The 14,510-nt window shown below is 42.5% G+C and overlaps 1 protein-coding gene across 11 annotated transcripts in view; it reads left to right on the plus strand.

The window, feature by feature from the left end:
- LIMCH1 (LIM and calponin homology domains 1) overlaps nucleotides 1–14,510 on the plus strand; it is a 348,866-nt gene that overhangs the window by 250,460 nt on the left and 83,896 nt on the right. For 5 of the 11 annotated variants that reach the window (XM_073805190.1, XM_073805188.1, XM_073805189.1 and 2 more), the window contains exons 7-8: nucleotides 6,045–6,240; nucleotides 12,424–12,676. In XM_073805190.1, the coding sequence (XP_073661291.1) occupies nucleotides 6,045–6,240; nucleotides 12,424–12,676 (449 nt within the window). Of the gene's footprint in view, nucleotides 1–5,496; nucleotides 5,677–6,044; nucleotides 6,241–12,423; nucleotides 12,677–13,740; nucleotides 14,008–14,510 lie in introns of those variants that run through there. The other 6 variants (XM_073805192.1, XM_019928263.3, XM_019928265.3 and 3 more) reach the window with 3 other exon arrangements.

Here is a 14,510-nt window from a genome sequence, read left to right on the forward strand (position 1 = left end):
ACGGATTTTCTTTTAATACTGAAAGCAAGAATTTGCTCCAACTTTCTAATGATTTATTCTTTTTTCCTTAAAGCTAATAGTTCTAATAATTCTTTGCATTTGGCTAGAGCCAGGCCGGCTCATATATGTGTAAATGGACAAAGCTTTCATATTAGTCATAACACATATAAACAAAGTCCTTGAAGCTAAATTCCTTGAAAAATAAAATAAACACACCACTCAAACACAACACATTGTTTCTTAGTCTTAACCCTTATTTGTCCTTTAATCTTTCATCTCTCTCAATAAAGGATACTTAGGGAAAATACAAAGGTAAGTTTCAGTATGGATTTGTGAAATCTAAATGTTTGCTGGTCTTATGTTAAATTTGGACTTGGATAATGATAGATGGATTATCTGTTTTAAACTATTGAAAAGCTCTGCCTCATAGTTTCCCTGCTGATTTCTCTTGGAATCTGATTTCTTCTCATTATTGATGTTTCTTATCACTAGTCCAGCTTCTCTATAATCTGAGCAGCTATTGGTCTGTGCAGCTCTCCTAACTTCCCTTTCTAGTGAGACGGTTGGTTACTAACAGCTGCCTTGAAATCACCTGTTGTTGTGAACAGCTGTTACTTTTTTTTTAATGAATATAGATGACCTCACAGGACATGAGGGAGTAGTTAGTATCACTGGCCAAAGCGTGACTTAACTAAAAATGGCCAGCTGTGGTGTTCCCATATAAAGAGAGTAGTGGTCTCTCTATGTAAAGAGAGTAATTGACTTGAATTTCACAGGTCTATCCAATGCCTGAAAATATTAGATTTATCTAAAGTGTATACTATCTCATTATATCAATTAAGATTGAGTTTAACTGGGAAATGCAGACAACTCCGCCAGTGGCTTAAATAAGATAGAGTTTTATATCAAACTCACATAAGGTCTGGACATGAGCAGTCCAGGGCTAGTGTGAGGGTCCTGTGACCATCAAGGGTTCAGGCTCCTTCTGTCTTTTTACTCTACTGTCCTCAACTCACGGACACTCACCTGCTGGTCCAAGATGGCTGCACAGGCTTTGGCCTTCACGTCCACCTTTAAGCCAGGAGAAGGGAGGGCTGAGGAGAAGAAAGGCCTATGCCTTCCTTTAAACACACTTCTGGGAAGTCATGCACTACACTTCTGCTCACATCCTATTGACCTGAACTTGGTCACGTATCCATACCTAGCTGCAAGGAAAGACTTGGGGAAAGTACATTTTATTTCATTTAAAAACTGTGTGTATTTTCACTGGAGAAGAAATGGAAAACAGATATTGAGAGACAACTGGAATCTCTTCTGCACATATACGTGCTGAAATAAATTTGAAATTAAAAGCTTTTCTTTCACAAAGGAGGCTAGCGTGAAATTTTTTTATATTCATTTTTTTCTAGTGGGAGAAATGTGCATAAAAATGATTAACTGTGGTACAACTTGTTAAGTTCTGTAGTGCAAGGAACACATGTAGAACCCTTAACATAAGCATCGGACACATAGTAGATGTTCGTAGTAGGCTGCTATTGCTATAGACAAACAAGGTCTCTGGGCTTCCCTGGTGGTGCAGTCGTTGAGAGTCCGCCTGCCGATGCAGGGGACATGGGTTTGTGCCCCAGGCCGGGAAGATCCCACATGCCGCGGAGCGGCTGGGCCCGTGAGCCATGGCCGCTGAGCCTGCACGTCCGGAGCCTGTGCTCCGCAACGGGAGAGGCTGCAACAGTGAGAGGCCCGCATACCGCATTTAAAAAAAAAAAAGTCTCTGAAAGCATCATGACAATGGCCTTTCACTGGGCCTGGATACGTCAGAGAAAGTCTCCCAAAGGAAGGGACACTTAAGCTGAACCAAGGGGAATTACTACGAGAATAGTGAGATTAAAGGGAGCACTGTAGGGATGAGGGTGGCCCTAGAGATCTCAGGACCTGCAACTAGAAAGTCAACGTTCTAGGTTCTTCCCCTCTCTTTCTGTCTCTCTTCTCTTCCGGTCTCTTCTTGAATTCATCCTCTCCTCCAGTAGGCAAACACTCTCTCATAGCAGAGACCATGGCCAACAGCATCCCCGGGATTATCTGCTCCTAGCTTCTTGCCCGGAAGGCAAGGAATTCTTCTCCCTGGCCCCAGCTTTACAATTCCTAGGGTGTACTCTGGTCCAGTGTGGGTCCTATCCCTGAACCAGTCAGTGTGACCAGGGACAGGGGATACCATGATTGGCCTAAGCCAGTACTGCCTCAGAGGGTGCTATCAGAACAAGGGGTTAAAGAGGGGGGAGCTTGATGGGCAAACAAGTACAAGACCTTGGCCTAGAGCAGCAGCCATCATCAGCTTCTCTTCCCTGAACCTGCTTTATTTTTTCATGATACTTACCATTCAACTCTGTATTCAAATTTGTATTTATATACAAATTTGTATTTGTATATTTTTCTGTTTGTTTTTTGCCTTCCCTGCTAGAGCATAAGGCCCATGAGGACAGAGAATTTATCGAATTTGCATAACATTGTGTCCCCAGCACTGAAGACAGTGCTTGGCACATAGACAATGTTCAGTCAGTATCTGTGGAATGAATTGCTTCACCGACGAGAGTATGGTGGGTAGAGATGGCTCATCAGGCTGGAAAAGTAGAACCTAACACACTGCAGAATAGGATTTAGCCACCTTATAAATCACAAAGGAAGCAGAAAATGGTGAGTGGTAAAAGAGAGGCATCTGGAGTTTCTCAGATACCAGAAGTCAGTCACCAACTGTAGCTGGTTCTCATTATCTCTGACAAAGGAGGATAAGAAGAGGACAGATGAGTAAAATAATCCAAAAATATTGTGGGAGCTAGTAATTCACACCCCATTCATTAACACACTTTTACTAGAACAACCAGCAATTAGCACAATGGACAGATTTGAGTCTTATCCCCTTTCCCTGGAGTGCTCTCTGTAGAAGACAGGGTGCCACTACTGGGCATCTAGATGGAAAGCGTAGACGACGTAAGAGACCCCGAGTACAGAGCACTTAGACTGTGCTAGCCTTTGTGTTGGTTTATATCTTCTAACCCCGCTCCCAAAGCTTGCCTCTGGGTGACTTGATGGAATCCAATAAAATTGTTCATCCCGCGGATGTCCAAATCTTTATTTCTGGCTAAAGAGCCAGCCTCTTGCTTCACCCTGAGGTTTCTAAGGGACCAGCTTGGCCAAGGATGGCCACAGGTGGCCTGGTTTTCACTTGTCAAACTGACCCTGCCGTTCAGCTTCCAGCTCTCACTTGACCCAAGGTTTAATTCTTGGCTTTCTACAAAATCATGAACAGAACGGCCTTTTTGTTTTTCTTTCCCATAACTGGCTGCAAGAAAGCAGCTGGAGCTCCAAGAAGCATGTCAACTTTCTCTTTTTCCTTTCTGTTCTCCTGTGGTCTGTAGGATAGGGTGGGGGAGACATTTGGGTGTTGGGGGAAACTTGCCTGATATTATTTTCTTGAAAATCCAGTTCTGTAATTCTGTGCCAAGCAGCTTGTAAAATTGTGTCATTTCTAGATGTTACCAGTGGCTCGACTTCCTGAGTGTCTGCCCTCCCTGATGGGAAATTGGGCCCAAGGCATCTAGTTATGGGATATAAATGGAGAAGGAGATAGAAGAGTATCCGTGTGTATATAAGATTATGTCCTTAACTGCATTTATAAATTTTCTATGATTTATATATTGACATTTACCTGCCAGATGAATACATAGGAGTGATTATAACGCAGCTAACATTTTTCGAGCACTTATGCGTCAGGTGTTTTTCTGAATGCTTTCCATATAGTAATACATTTAACCTTCCCAGCAATACTATGAGATAAATATTATTAGCTCTATTTTACAGATGAGAAAATTGAAATTGGGCAAGGTAAAGTAACTTGCCCAAGGTCAGACAGCTGACAAAGGGTGGAGCCAGGATTTAAACTGTCAGCTGAGCTTCCAAGACCATGCTTTTAACCTACTCTAAACTGTCTCTCTTTTGCAGCACGTATAGGTTGGTGATCTAGGCATAAACAGTGTTTAGCAAAGGGACATTATCCAGGTTAGTGTCATCCACTGAGTAAGCAGGCAGTAAGTGTCCAGCCGCTGGGAGAGGTGATGCTGTTGTTGACGGCTGTAACTATACCAAAGTTCATCAAATGCCAGGTTTTACTGTTTGGTAGTTGAAGACAGAGTCTTGTGTTAGAATCACAGCTTTGCTGATTACTGTGTGACCTGAGTCAATTTACTCAACCTCTCTGATTCTTTTCTCCTCTATAAAATAGGGACAATGGTAACCCCATCATTGGGGAGCAGGTTGTGAGGATTAAAGAATAGAGCATAGAGAAAGCATCAAGCATAGCCCCAGACACATAGTAAGTGTTCAATAACATTAGCCATTTAGCCTATTCTCAGTGGATAAATAATCCAAGATAATTACTTGCATTTCCAAAGAAATTAAATGCAAAACCATATCCAATTTAGATGTATACTTTTCAGTTAGTCATGAATTCTTTTTCCTGCTAGTCAGGCCTGGCTTTTGTACAAGTCCTGGTTAATTTTGACCTACCAGTAAACTAAAATACCTTAATTTCCATAACTGGAATTTCTGCCTTCCTCAGGAGGGTCATGTCATCTGTAGTCCCCCAGGCTGTTTGACAACCTGTTCTTCAGGGGCACTAATCGGGTCCTCGGTGTGGCTGCAGCAGGGTACCCCCCTCAACCCTGCCCTTCCCCTTTTTCCTACTCCTTCTCCTGATGCAAGACCACTGTGCGTGCCTTGTGAATTACAGCTGCTCTGTCCCCCCAAAGGGCCCCCTGCTGGGGAGTGTGTCAGAGGATCTGGTTATAATTGATAGAAGCAGCTGGCAAAGGCACTTCCTAAAAGGCTTTGGCTCCGGCGAGCATATTAGTCAGTGTAGACAGTTTCCAAAATTGCTACCACGGAGAATTTTTTTTTTTTTTCTTTTCTATGGGGAATGGGGAGGGGACCTGCCTGAGAATCCCAGGAAATCTTCAGTGGGACCTTCCAGTCTTTGCGGATGTCCTTCACAGCCCTGATTTTAAGCAACAGTCTGGGAGAGATTAAATTGAGGTTTATCTTTGAGTGACCGGAGTTATTTCTGTTTTCGTCAGCTTGGACTCTTGTAATTAATGCTAAGACACTGGCGGGAACAAGGCTTTTATTATAATTCGAGGGTGAGGATGGCTTTGACTGACCTTTCTTCTGCTGGAGTTTCAGTGTTTTAGTATGTGCTGCTTGCGCTGGAAAGAATTTATAATCACAGGCTGTCAAAGACAGCCATTGTTCTCACTGCTCTGAACATGTGGGTCAGCCACAAGTGCTTTCAGCTCCCCCAGTGCCAAGAGCTGGCCGAGCGCGAGAGCATGCCTGGATTCTTCCGAGGCATCAGGAAAATCATTTCACATATTTTTCCCTGCTTTTTTTTTTTTTTTTTTAATTTTTTGCCCCAGAAAGACAGCTCCCTTTCAGAGCAGGAATTTCCCTTCAAGGTAGCAGAAGATGGAAACATGCTGCTCCAGGATTTTACGGAACTGATTCTGCTGCAAAAACAAATGCTGTGTGCATTAGCCAGACAGCATAAACAGAAGCAGTTGTGCAGCTAAACCAGGGGCTGGGTCCCAGAACAGACATGCAGTTATGGATCCTGAAAGATGGGTCAAGGTTAAGGTTTTAGTTTCTCATTTTTGTTTTTATCTGTCATTATATTCTTGTGAATCCAAACTTGATGATCTTTTATTTTCAGTTCCTTGGACTTTTTTTTTTCCAACATTGTGGAGTACGAGATGCTTGGGGATTTTTTTTTTTTTTTAATATGTGTGATTTTCGGCTTGAAAAAGTTGCAGCAGGGAAGGCTTCATGAAGTGTTGTGTAGATTATAATCAATTTGATAACTGGTTGCCGTAGCCTTTCCAGATTGATTCTATATGCAGGATTTTTTGGAGACCATTGGAGATTGATTTTCCTGATATTTGTAGCCTCTGTGTCTGTTGCTGTGATGTCTGTAATCCTTTCTTTTTCTTCTTGAACAGGAGACTGATGACGTTGAGAGCCCTAAACGTAGTATTCGAGACAGTGGCTACATCGACTGCTGGGACTCTGAGCGCAGTGACTCCCTCTCTCCCCCTCGACACGGCAGAGATGATTCCTTCGATAGCCTGGATTCCTTTGGCTCCCGTTCCCGGCAGACACCTTCGCCAGATGTAGTCCTCAGGGGAAGCAGTGATGGTAGGTTGGAGCCTTAATAAACTGCACATCTTAGAATCAAACATTAACAAGGGCCGCCTTGTCACCGGCCGAGAGATTGGCCCTAGAAAGGTAGACTCCATATCCACCTTGCTGGAATCTGGTAACTCTAAACTGGTAGGGAAAAAAATCTCTTAATGTTGTTTTTCGTGGTCCTTAGAATTTTGGTTGGCTTTGCCAGCAGCTGGTTTGAACACTGCCTCAATGAGCGTATCATCTGTTGGAAAATGTGTTACATCATTCCTCCCTGGGTCTCAGTAAACCAAGACGCTGTGCAGACCATTAGCTCATAAAGTGTGCCGAAGGTTTATATGCTCCAGGTACGAGGAAGGGAAATGTTTGAGTGAGTACCACACTGTGTAAGTGAAAGTAGATCAACTTCCAGCAAACTGGAAACACACTGCACACACTTAGGAAAGCTCTGAAGCTTGGGATTGTGAAACCGTAATTGGCACAGTTTGGGCAATGCTTTTGATACCTGACCATTGACTAGAGCGATGCCGGTGGCCATTAATGTATAGAACACAGCCCAGACTGCCTGTTTCTTCTGAGGCTGGGTTTGATTTAAATCCCATGCATTTTATGTCACCTGAAAGGAATGATCATTTTTCTTTACAAAAATGTATGGTCATGCAACCTGATGTAAATTGAACACATATTTTCCAAGAGCTGTTTACCGTACTTATCTTGCACCTTTGTGCTTTTAGGAAGGGAAGATAGATTGGCTCTGCATGTATAAACTTGCAGAAAGACACTTAGCCTGGTGGGGAATTTTTTTTATTTGTGTCTATTTCTTTTTCATGTATTGCTTGACTGAAGCTAATGTTTCTAGAGACTTTAAGTCTTCTGTCTGAGATGAAAATTATCTTTTATAGCTAAAAGATCCCTTTCAGCTATAAAATTCTATGTTACCAAAATACTTGGGTATTTAACATGCCCAGGTCCTGAGTTCATTACTCGACCCCTGGTATCTCATTTAACCCTCAGCACATATTACAAGATACTCAGTATCTGACTTAGTCCTCTGCGAAACATTCCTTAGTCATATTTTACAGATGAATCTTAGAGAGGTTAAGTAATCATCCTAACATTGTCTTTTTTTTTTTAAGTAATTTTTATTTATTTATTTATTTAGGCTGCGTTGGGTCTTCGTTGCTGTGTGCAGGCTTTCTCTAGTTGCGGCGAGCGGGCTTCTCATTGTTGTGGCTTCTCTTGTTGCGGAGCACGGGCTCTAGGTGCATGGGCTTCAGTAGTTGTGTCACACGGGCTCAGTAGTTGTGGCACGTGGGCTTAGTTGCTCCACGGCATGTGGGATCTTCCCGGGCCAGGGCTCGAACCTGTGTCCCCTGCATTGGCAGGCGATTCTTAACCACTGCTCCACCAGGAAAGTCCCCTAACATTGTTTTTAAGTGCCCTAAGTCGCTGTAAGTAGTGTAACAATGTTAGCCTCAAGAAATGTGAGTCCAAAACTTATACCCTAAAGCTTAATTTACCCACACTTCTTTCTGTTTGCCTAATAGATTTTTCAAATTCTAGCATGACTGAACTAACACTTTTGTTTAGTACTTAAACTTTCCAACAACTAGATTAGCCTCAGGGCCACATCGTATGTGACTCCTAAAGAATTCCATGGTGCATTGTGAACTGCTTGAAAAACATTTCTAAAAATTTACATGACATCTTAAGTCCCACCCACAGTATTAGAAGTTACAATACCAACTGCATGATCTAATTGACCTTTAACATAACTGAAAGGGAGATTTACTTTTGTGAAACATATTTTAACCAAACTATTTCATCCATATTATTTTGATTGTTTTAAAAAATTATTATTGTCTCATCCTAGTTTTTAATAACTGGTAATGCAGATCCTTTATTTATTCTGTCACCAGCTTCGAGGGGTTCAGAGTTTATAATGAGCTACATCTTGAAGGGATTTGAGATGGTAATTACTAATATTGTACTAATCTGTGCTGAGGCACAATTTCGTTTGCAGCAGTTAAGATTGATAAGCCAGAGTCTTTTCATAAAAGTTTTTCCCATGTAAAGAAAAACATGAAATTGAGCTTCACAAAACACCATCCATGAAACAGCATCTTAACACACAGCTTTCACCAATCAGCCTGATACCTTCAGGCTTATGTTCTTGTAAACTAATCAAGACCTAATGAGGTTTTAAAGAAAAACAACACTTTTTATCTGCCTTAAAAAAATGTGGTATAATTTTATCCAAATAGATGTTGTATTTCATTAGAGCTTATGGTATATTTTTTAAGTGATGATAATCAAGAAGATTGCTGGTCCTAATAAACACTTCCAAATTTAGAAGAACATTTTAATTCTTGAAAACTTATTTCCTAGGACTCACAGTCAATTAGGGAAAGTCTTACCATGAAATTCTCCAACAACATATTGGCTCAATAGAGAGAGTTTTCATTTTATTATTACTGAGGTCCACTGACCCATTCAGTAGGGATGACCAAGAGCCACACTCGTAAGAGGTGCCACGATTCCATGGGTTGGACACGAGAGCCACCTGGTAAGGAGGCTGTGGATCTCCAGGGTCAATTCAGCCAATCTGGCTTGCTAAATAAGTGCCCAGCTCCTCCCTCACCCTCACTGGCATGCCTTCTGAGGCCACTAATAAGCTTCCCTGAACAGGAAATACAAAACCTTCCACTCAGGTGCTTTTAAAATTAAGAACATATTTTATAAACACAATGCATATTGTTAAATAAATATTCTTATCTTTTATAGAAAAGACGAGTTAAGGGAGAGAAATAAGGAATGAGAGAAATTAGAGTGTTAGAGGAGATGAAAAAGCAATGGGTTGGCGGTGTGTATGGTAAAGATACATAAAAAAAGATAGACCCGGGCTTCCCTGGTGGCGCAGTGGTTGAGAGTCCGCCTGCCGATGCAGGGGACACGGATTCGTGACCCGGTCCAGGAAGATCCCACATGCCGCGGAGCGGCTGCGCCCGTGAGCCATGGCCGCTGAGCCTGCGCGTCCGGAGCCTGTTGCTCCGCAACGGGAGAGGCCACAACAGTGAGAGGCCCGCGTGCCGCAAAAAAAAAAAAAAAAAAAAGATAGACCCCTAGTTGCTGGAAGGGAGAGAAACGTAGCCCAGGCGTAAAGGAAGGATCAGACTTTGATAAAAGTATGTCCGCCTCATCCCGTGCAATGTTGGGCATAGATGGAGATGCCACCCTAGTACATTTTCATGTTTTCAGGGTGAAGTCAAGTCAAGATCTTTTTGGGCTTCCCTGGTGGCGCAGTGGTTGAGAGTCCGCCTGCCGATGCAGGGGACGCGGGTTCGTGCCCCGGTCCAGGAGGATCCCACATGCCGCGGAGCGGCTGGGCCCGTGAGCCATGGCCGCTGAGCCTGCGCATCCGGAGCCTGTGCTCCGCAGCGGGAGAGGCCACAGCAGTGAGAGGCCCGCGTACCACAAAAAAAAAAAAAAAAAAAAAGATCTTTTGAAGTCTTGGCCTGAGATAAGAGGGGTTCTAACACTTATGGAAAGTATACCTCACCAGCCACTATCTGGGTGCTTTACATCTCTTGTAATCATCACGACAACCTAGGAGAGCTGTATTATCACCTCCTTATTTCCAGTGAGGACACTGAGGTACAGAGGGCTTCAATTTCCCAGTCACACAGCTAGTAGATGATGGAGCTGAAATTAGACCCTGGTCTCTAGGTCCAAAACGTTACGCTTCTTTCAGCTGAGCCACTCTGCCTCAGGGCATTTGCAAATTAACTTTTCTTGAAGTGCCTGTTGAAGACATTCATCAAAGGCTAATTGGGGGGAAAAAAAAAAAAGGTTATCTGTTTATGTGTTAAACAACCTATTTTGAGACTCTCTCTCAGTATATTATGGACAATACGTTTTTAGATATTGTACCAAAATAAGTTTCATAGATTACAGGATTTTAGAACGGGATGGGGGGGGGGGGGGACCGAGACAACTCTAATCCATACTAAGCCTTCATAGTTGATTGAAGAATCATTTTCTTTCATTCATTTATTCAGCAAAATACAGTTCTTCCCCCAGCCAGGATGCTTTAGGCAAAGGACATTTTTCCAAGAGAAGTGTGTTGCAGAGGAAGGAGCTGTTTATTCTCTACTTGTGCCCAAAGTTAGGAAACTGCAACAGTGCACATCATGATGACAACATCCTTTTAGCAAAGTCTGATCCTTCCTTTCCCCAGGGCTATGCTTCTCTCCCTTCTAACAACTAGGGGTCTTTCTTGGGCTGGAATCTGGAGAACAGAAACTGGAGTCTGGAGCTGTTACTTACCAGCCATGGAGAAAGGGCTCTTTGGGTCTCTCTGGGCCTCTGTTTCTACCACTGTAAAATGGGGATAATATCAAATAGGGAAACAAATCCAAGTGCTTAGCAAGTTAAGGTAGTATTAGTGTTTGTTATAAAGCATTCACAGGGGGCTCTAAATATTTTATTATGACACTGAGACAGATAGACTTGATAAAAGACAGGGTGAGAAGGGAGTTAAGTTATGAATCAAAAACCAACAAGTAATGAAATGGTCAAAACTTCAGAAGGGAGGCTGAAAGCAAGTGGCATGAATAATTCATAAATTGAATATTTCATCTGCAGCAATGAACAGCTTGTTTATGGTCAATGCTTTAACTTTCACCATTTTTTAAAAGCCATTAAATCATTTTATCTCCAGGGCAATTCATTTCATTCCTATTTTTACAGAAAAAGGACAGGCAAGTGTGTTAGAGGCAAGCCTAGGAGCCCACAGGTCATCAGTGGCAGATCCAGAACTATTATGGCATAAAGAGTAGTCAGTGTTTGTTAAGCACTTACTCGGGGCCAAGTACTGTACCCAAGAGTTTTACATGTATCTGATCCTCCCAGCAGCACTATGAAGTAGGTGATATTATTATCCTCACTTTATAGATTGGGAAACTGAGGTTTGGAGTGGTGAAGTGACAAATGACAAAACTAATGAGTGTCAGAGCTCAAAATGAAGTGGATCTGACTTAACCCCCCTGCACTACCCACTCTGCTAGGCTGCCACATCGCTCGACTCTTAGTTTAAGGTTCTTTTCACACGGGTAAGGAGGTCAATTTCTATCTGCTATCAGTGGAGTTGAAGAACCTTTTCATAATGCTCTCAGTGATTAAGAGTTTTCAACCAGCATTCAGATGGTGGCTGCCTGTCACAGTAGTGTGTGTTTTCATGACAATTTCACTCTAATGGATCTTAGAAATCTGGTGAGATGAGACTCAGGAAACAAGGATACAATATAATTATGGGGGCTATTGACCAACAAAAGACTGATGTTGGTAACATTGAATTCCTCTGTGTTGTGTAAAACACTGTTTAAGCCAAACTAATTCATTGATTCATCTGATCATTTGAGGATACCCACTGTGCCCAAAGACACTGTGATAAGTACAGTGTGAAGGATATAAAGCCCTTATTTTCAAAATACAAGGTAGAAGGCATAATGCATCAGAAGAGAAATAGACCTTCGGGCCATAGTGTTCATAGGAAACAAAGATTGCCTCCAGCTATGGGTACCAGGAAGGGCTCCGAGGTAGAGGAATACGCACTTATTATAACTCAAGCTGTTTCCTGGAAGGCAAACCTTTGGTATAATCCATACTGATCATTTTTCTGAATTCCTATAGTTCTTATATGTCTGTGCTCGTTGATTATAACTGATATTCTCCAGGTGTTTCATGAGTTGGTTAAAGGTACCTCAAAGACAAAGGATTATAAATCCTTCATAATTCTTATTTGTCAGAATATCTAGCGCAGTGTAAGACATGCAACAACAGGTGCTGAGTAAAAACTCCATTGGTAAATTTATGTTTCTTCTTCTGAGAGTTGAAGGATCTGAGCAGGCGTATAGTTCTATTGCAAATGTGTTGTTAATTGTAACTCTCAGATACAGCTAAGCTTTCTTCTTCTTTTTTTTTAATTTGACTTTTTTTTTCCTGATTAGAATGGAGAGCTTTTCCCAGAGTGGATTAATTTCGACTGATACTTTAGATTTGTTAAGTGAATAATTTAAGGAAGTAATCCCGGGAACCCACAGATGTAACCACATCCCCCATACTGCATACTTGCCATTGGGAACTTTATTGCTAGCCCAGCACACTTTCTCAGCACCCATCCTCTCTTCCCAGGGAGAGGAAGCGACTCTGAATCCGACTTGCCCCATCGGAAGCTGCCGGATGTGAAGAAGGATGACATGTCTGCGAGGCGGACATCCCACGGTGAGCCAAAATCAGCAGTGCCTTTTAACCAGTACCTCCCCAACAAAAGCAACCAGACAGCCTACGTCCCCGCACCTCTGAGAAAGAAGAAAGCAGAGCGAGAGGAATATCGGAAGAGCTGGAGTACTGCCACCTCCCCCCTGGGTGGGGAGAGGCCCTTCAGGTAAGACCTGGACTGCGCTGCTCCCATCCTGGCTTGTGGTACAGGAATTACGGCCCCAGGACAAGAATGAGCTCAAAGAGCCATTTTAGAACTTTGGTGTCAGATTACAGATGGAGGTGGGCAGGACACATCTTCAGAGAGGGATTGTCATGATAGAATATAAGCTTCGTGAAGGCACCTGTTCTAGGTGTGCCTGGCACACAGTAGGTATTCAACCAATACTGGTCTAATGAGCAGATTTTAACGAGCAGATTTTTGAAACTAGCTCTATCGACAGGACATTGAGAACATCTGTCATCCATGGCCTTCTGTGGAGACTGACTCCCACTCCTGTTAGGTCAGGTGCAGTAAGACCTTTTATCTAGATGTAAGTTTATCTAGATATGAGCTCAAGCGTTATTGAAGGGATGCATGAACATGCTTGAGTCACATGTAGAAACAGTCATAATGAAATGGAAGAAACATTGGACTTCTCATCTCTTGAGACAAACAAGCAGTCTTTCCCCTAATCTCTGATTATGTTTTTGTATTTATTCATTCATTTATTCAGCAAGTATGCATCTAGTGAGCTTCTACTACATGCTAGGTACTATCTTTTAGGCTTTGGGGACCCAGTGGTAGCTAAGATAGAGTCCCTGCCTTCAAGAACCGTAGAGTCCAATAAAAGAAACTTAAACAGTCTTGTCTAATCCCTTTCAGCAAAACCACCCATATCATTGCATGGTTATTCCTTGTAGTCCACCTTTATTATCTATGATTTCCGATTGAATAAACACTAAAAGTTTTAATTATTGAACAAAACATGAATTTTACCTTTCTAGAACAAAAGGTTTTTGCCTTTCAATATCAATTTTGAAATAGCTCTTAATCAATGTCGAGATTATGATGCATTGTATTAATTTAAAAATGGCTGCATTTAATTTTTTTCACATTACCAGGATCATATTGCATGCTATGATTTTTTTTTTAAGTGGAAGTAATATCAGAATGACCAGGAGATGACATGGGATCTGCTCCCCAGCCTAGTCTGTTAGTTTGGTCAATTATGTTGTCCAACTCACTAGCTATCCTGAAACAATAGAGGAAGAGGGAAGTGAAGTGGGGTCTCCTTGTGAAGAGGACCCCGTCCGCCGAATGGACCCTGGTGGGAAGCCTCCTGGTGGTGGGTTAGAATTACCCACCGGCAGTGGGAAGGCGCAGCCTCCTCCAGAGGGGGCTGCGGTGGCACCAGCTCCCAAGTCTGAAGAGGAAGATGCTGCTGAAATCCAAAAGCGCAGAAGGCTAGAGCAAGCTGGAATCAAGGTCATGCCAGCAGCACAGCGCTTTGCCAGGTTAGCTTTCCGGGCCAAGGACAGGCCTGGCTGGCTTTGTGCATGCCTGGAGGTTTGGAATCTGTCTGGTGTGATGGAGTTTCCATCTTGTTTTCCCACTTCCTGCTTTATCCGTTGCATCATTATTTCCTACTTGCAGCAGATAGAAATAGCTAATAGTCTTTGTCTTCAGGCCTGTCTCTGCTGAGTTTCTGGTTCTTTTAAATGGAGGTGAAGAGGGAGCTTTGTGCTGCTTGAGTAGACCTTGTCCTGGTCAAGTATGTGTGGTCAGTCATTTGTGGGCTGCAGGATTTATCTTGCAATAACATCTTATTTTTCAATTGTTTATGGCTTGTTAATTTTCACACTACCCCTAAATGGCTCTTATCTTACTTTACACATCACTAGAAAATAGTTCTTTGGAACGGGGAACACTCTCTTTAGAAAGAGTGGCTGGCTGACAAAAATCCACTTACTTTCTTTGTCCCAAGGGAGTAGTAAGTAAGATTAGGTTTATTTGACTC

Source organism: Tursiops truncatus, chromosome 5, assembly GCF_011762595.2.
Source record: "Tursiops truncatus isolate mTurTru1 chromosome 5, mTurTru1.mat.Y, whole genome shotgun sequence".
Taxonomy (NCBI): Eukaryota; Metazoa; Chordata; class Mammalia; order Artiodactyla; family Delphinidae; genus Tursiops; species Tursiops truncatus.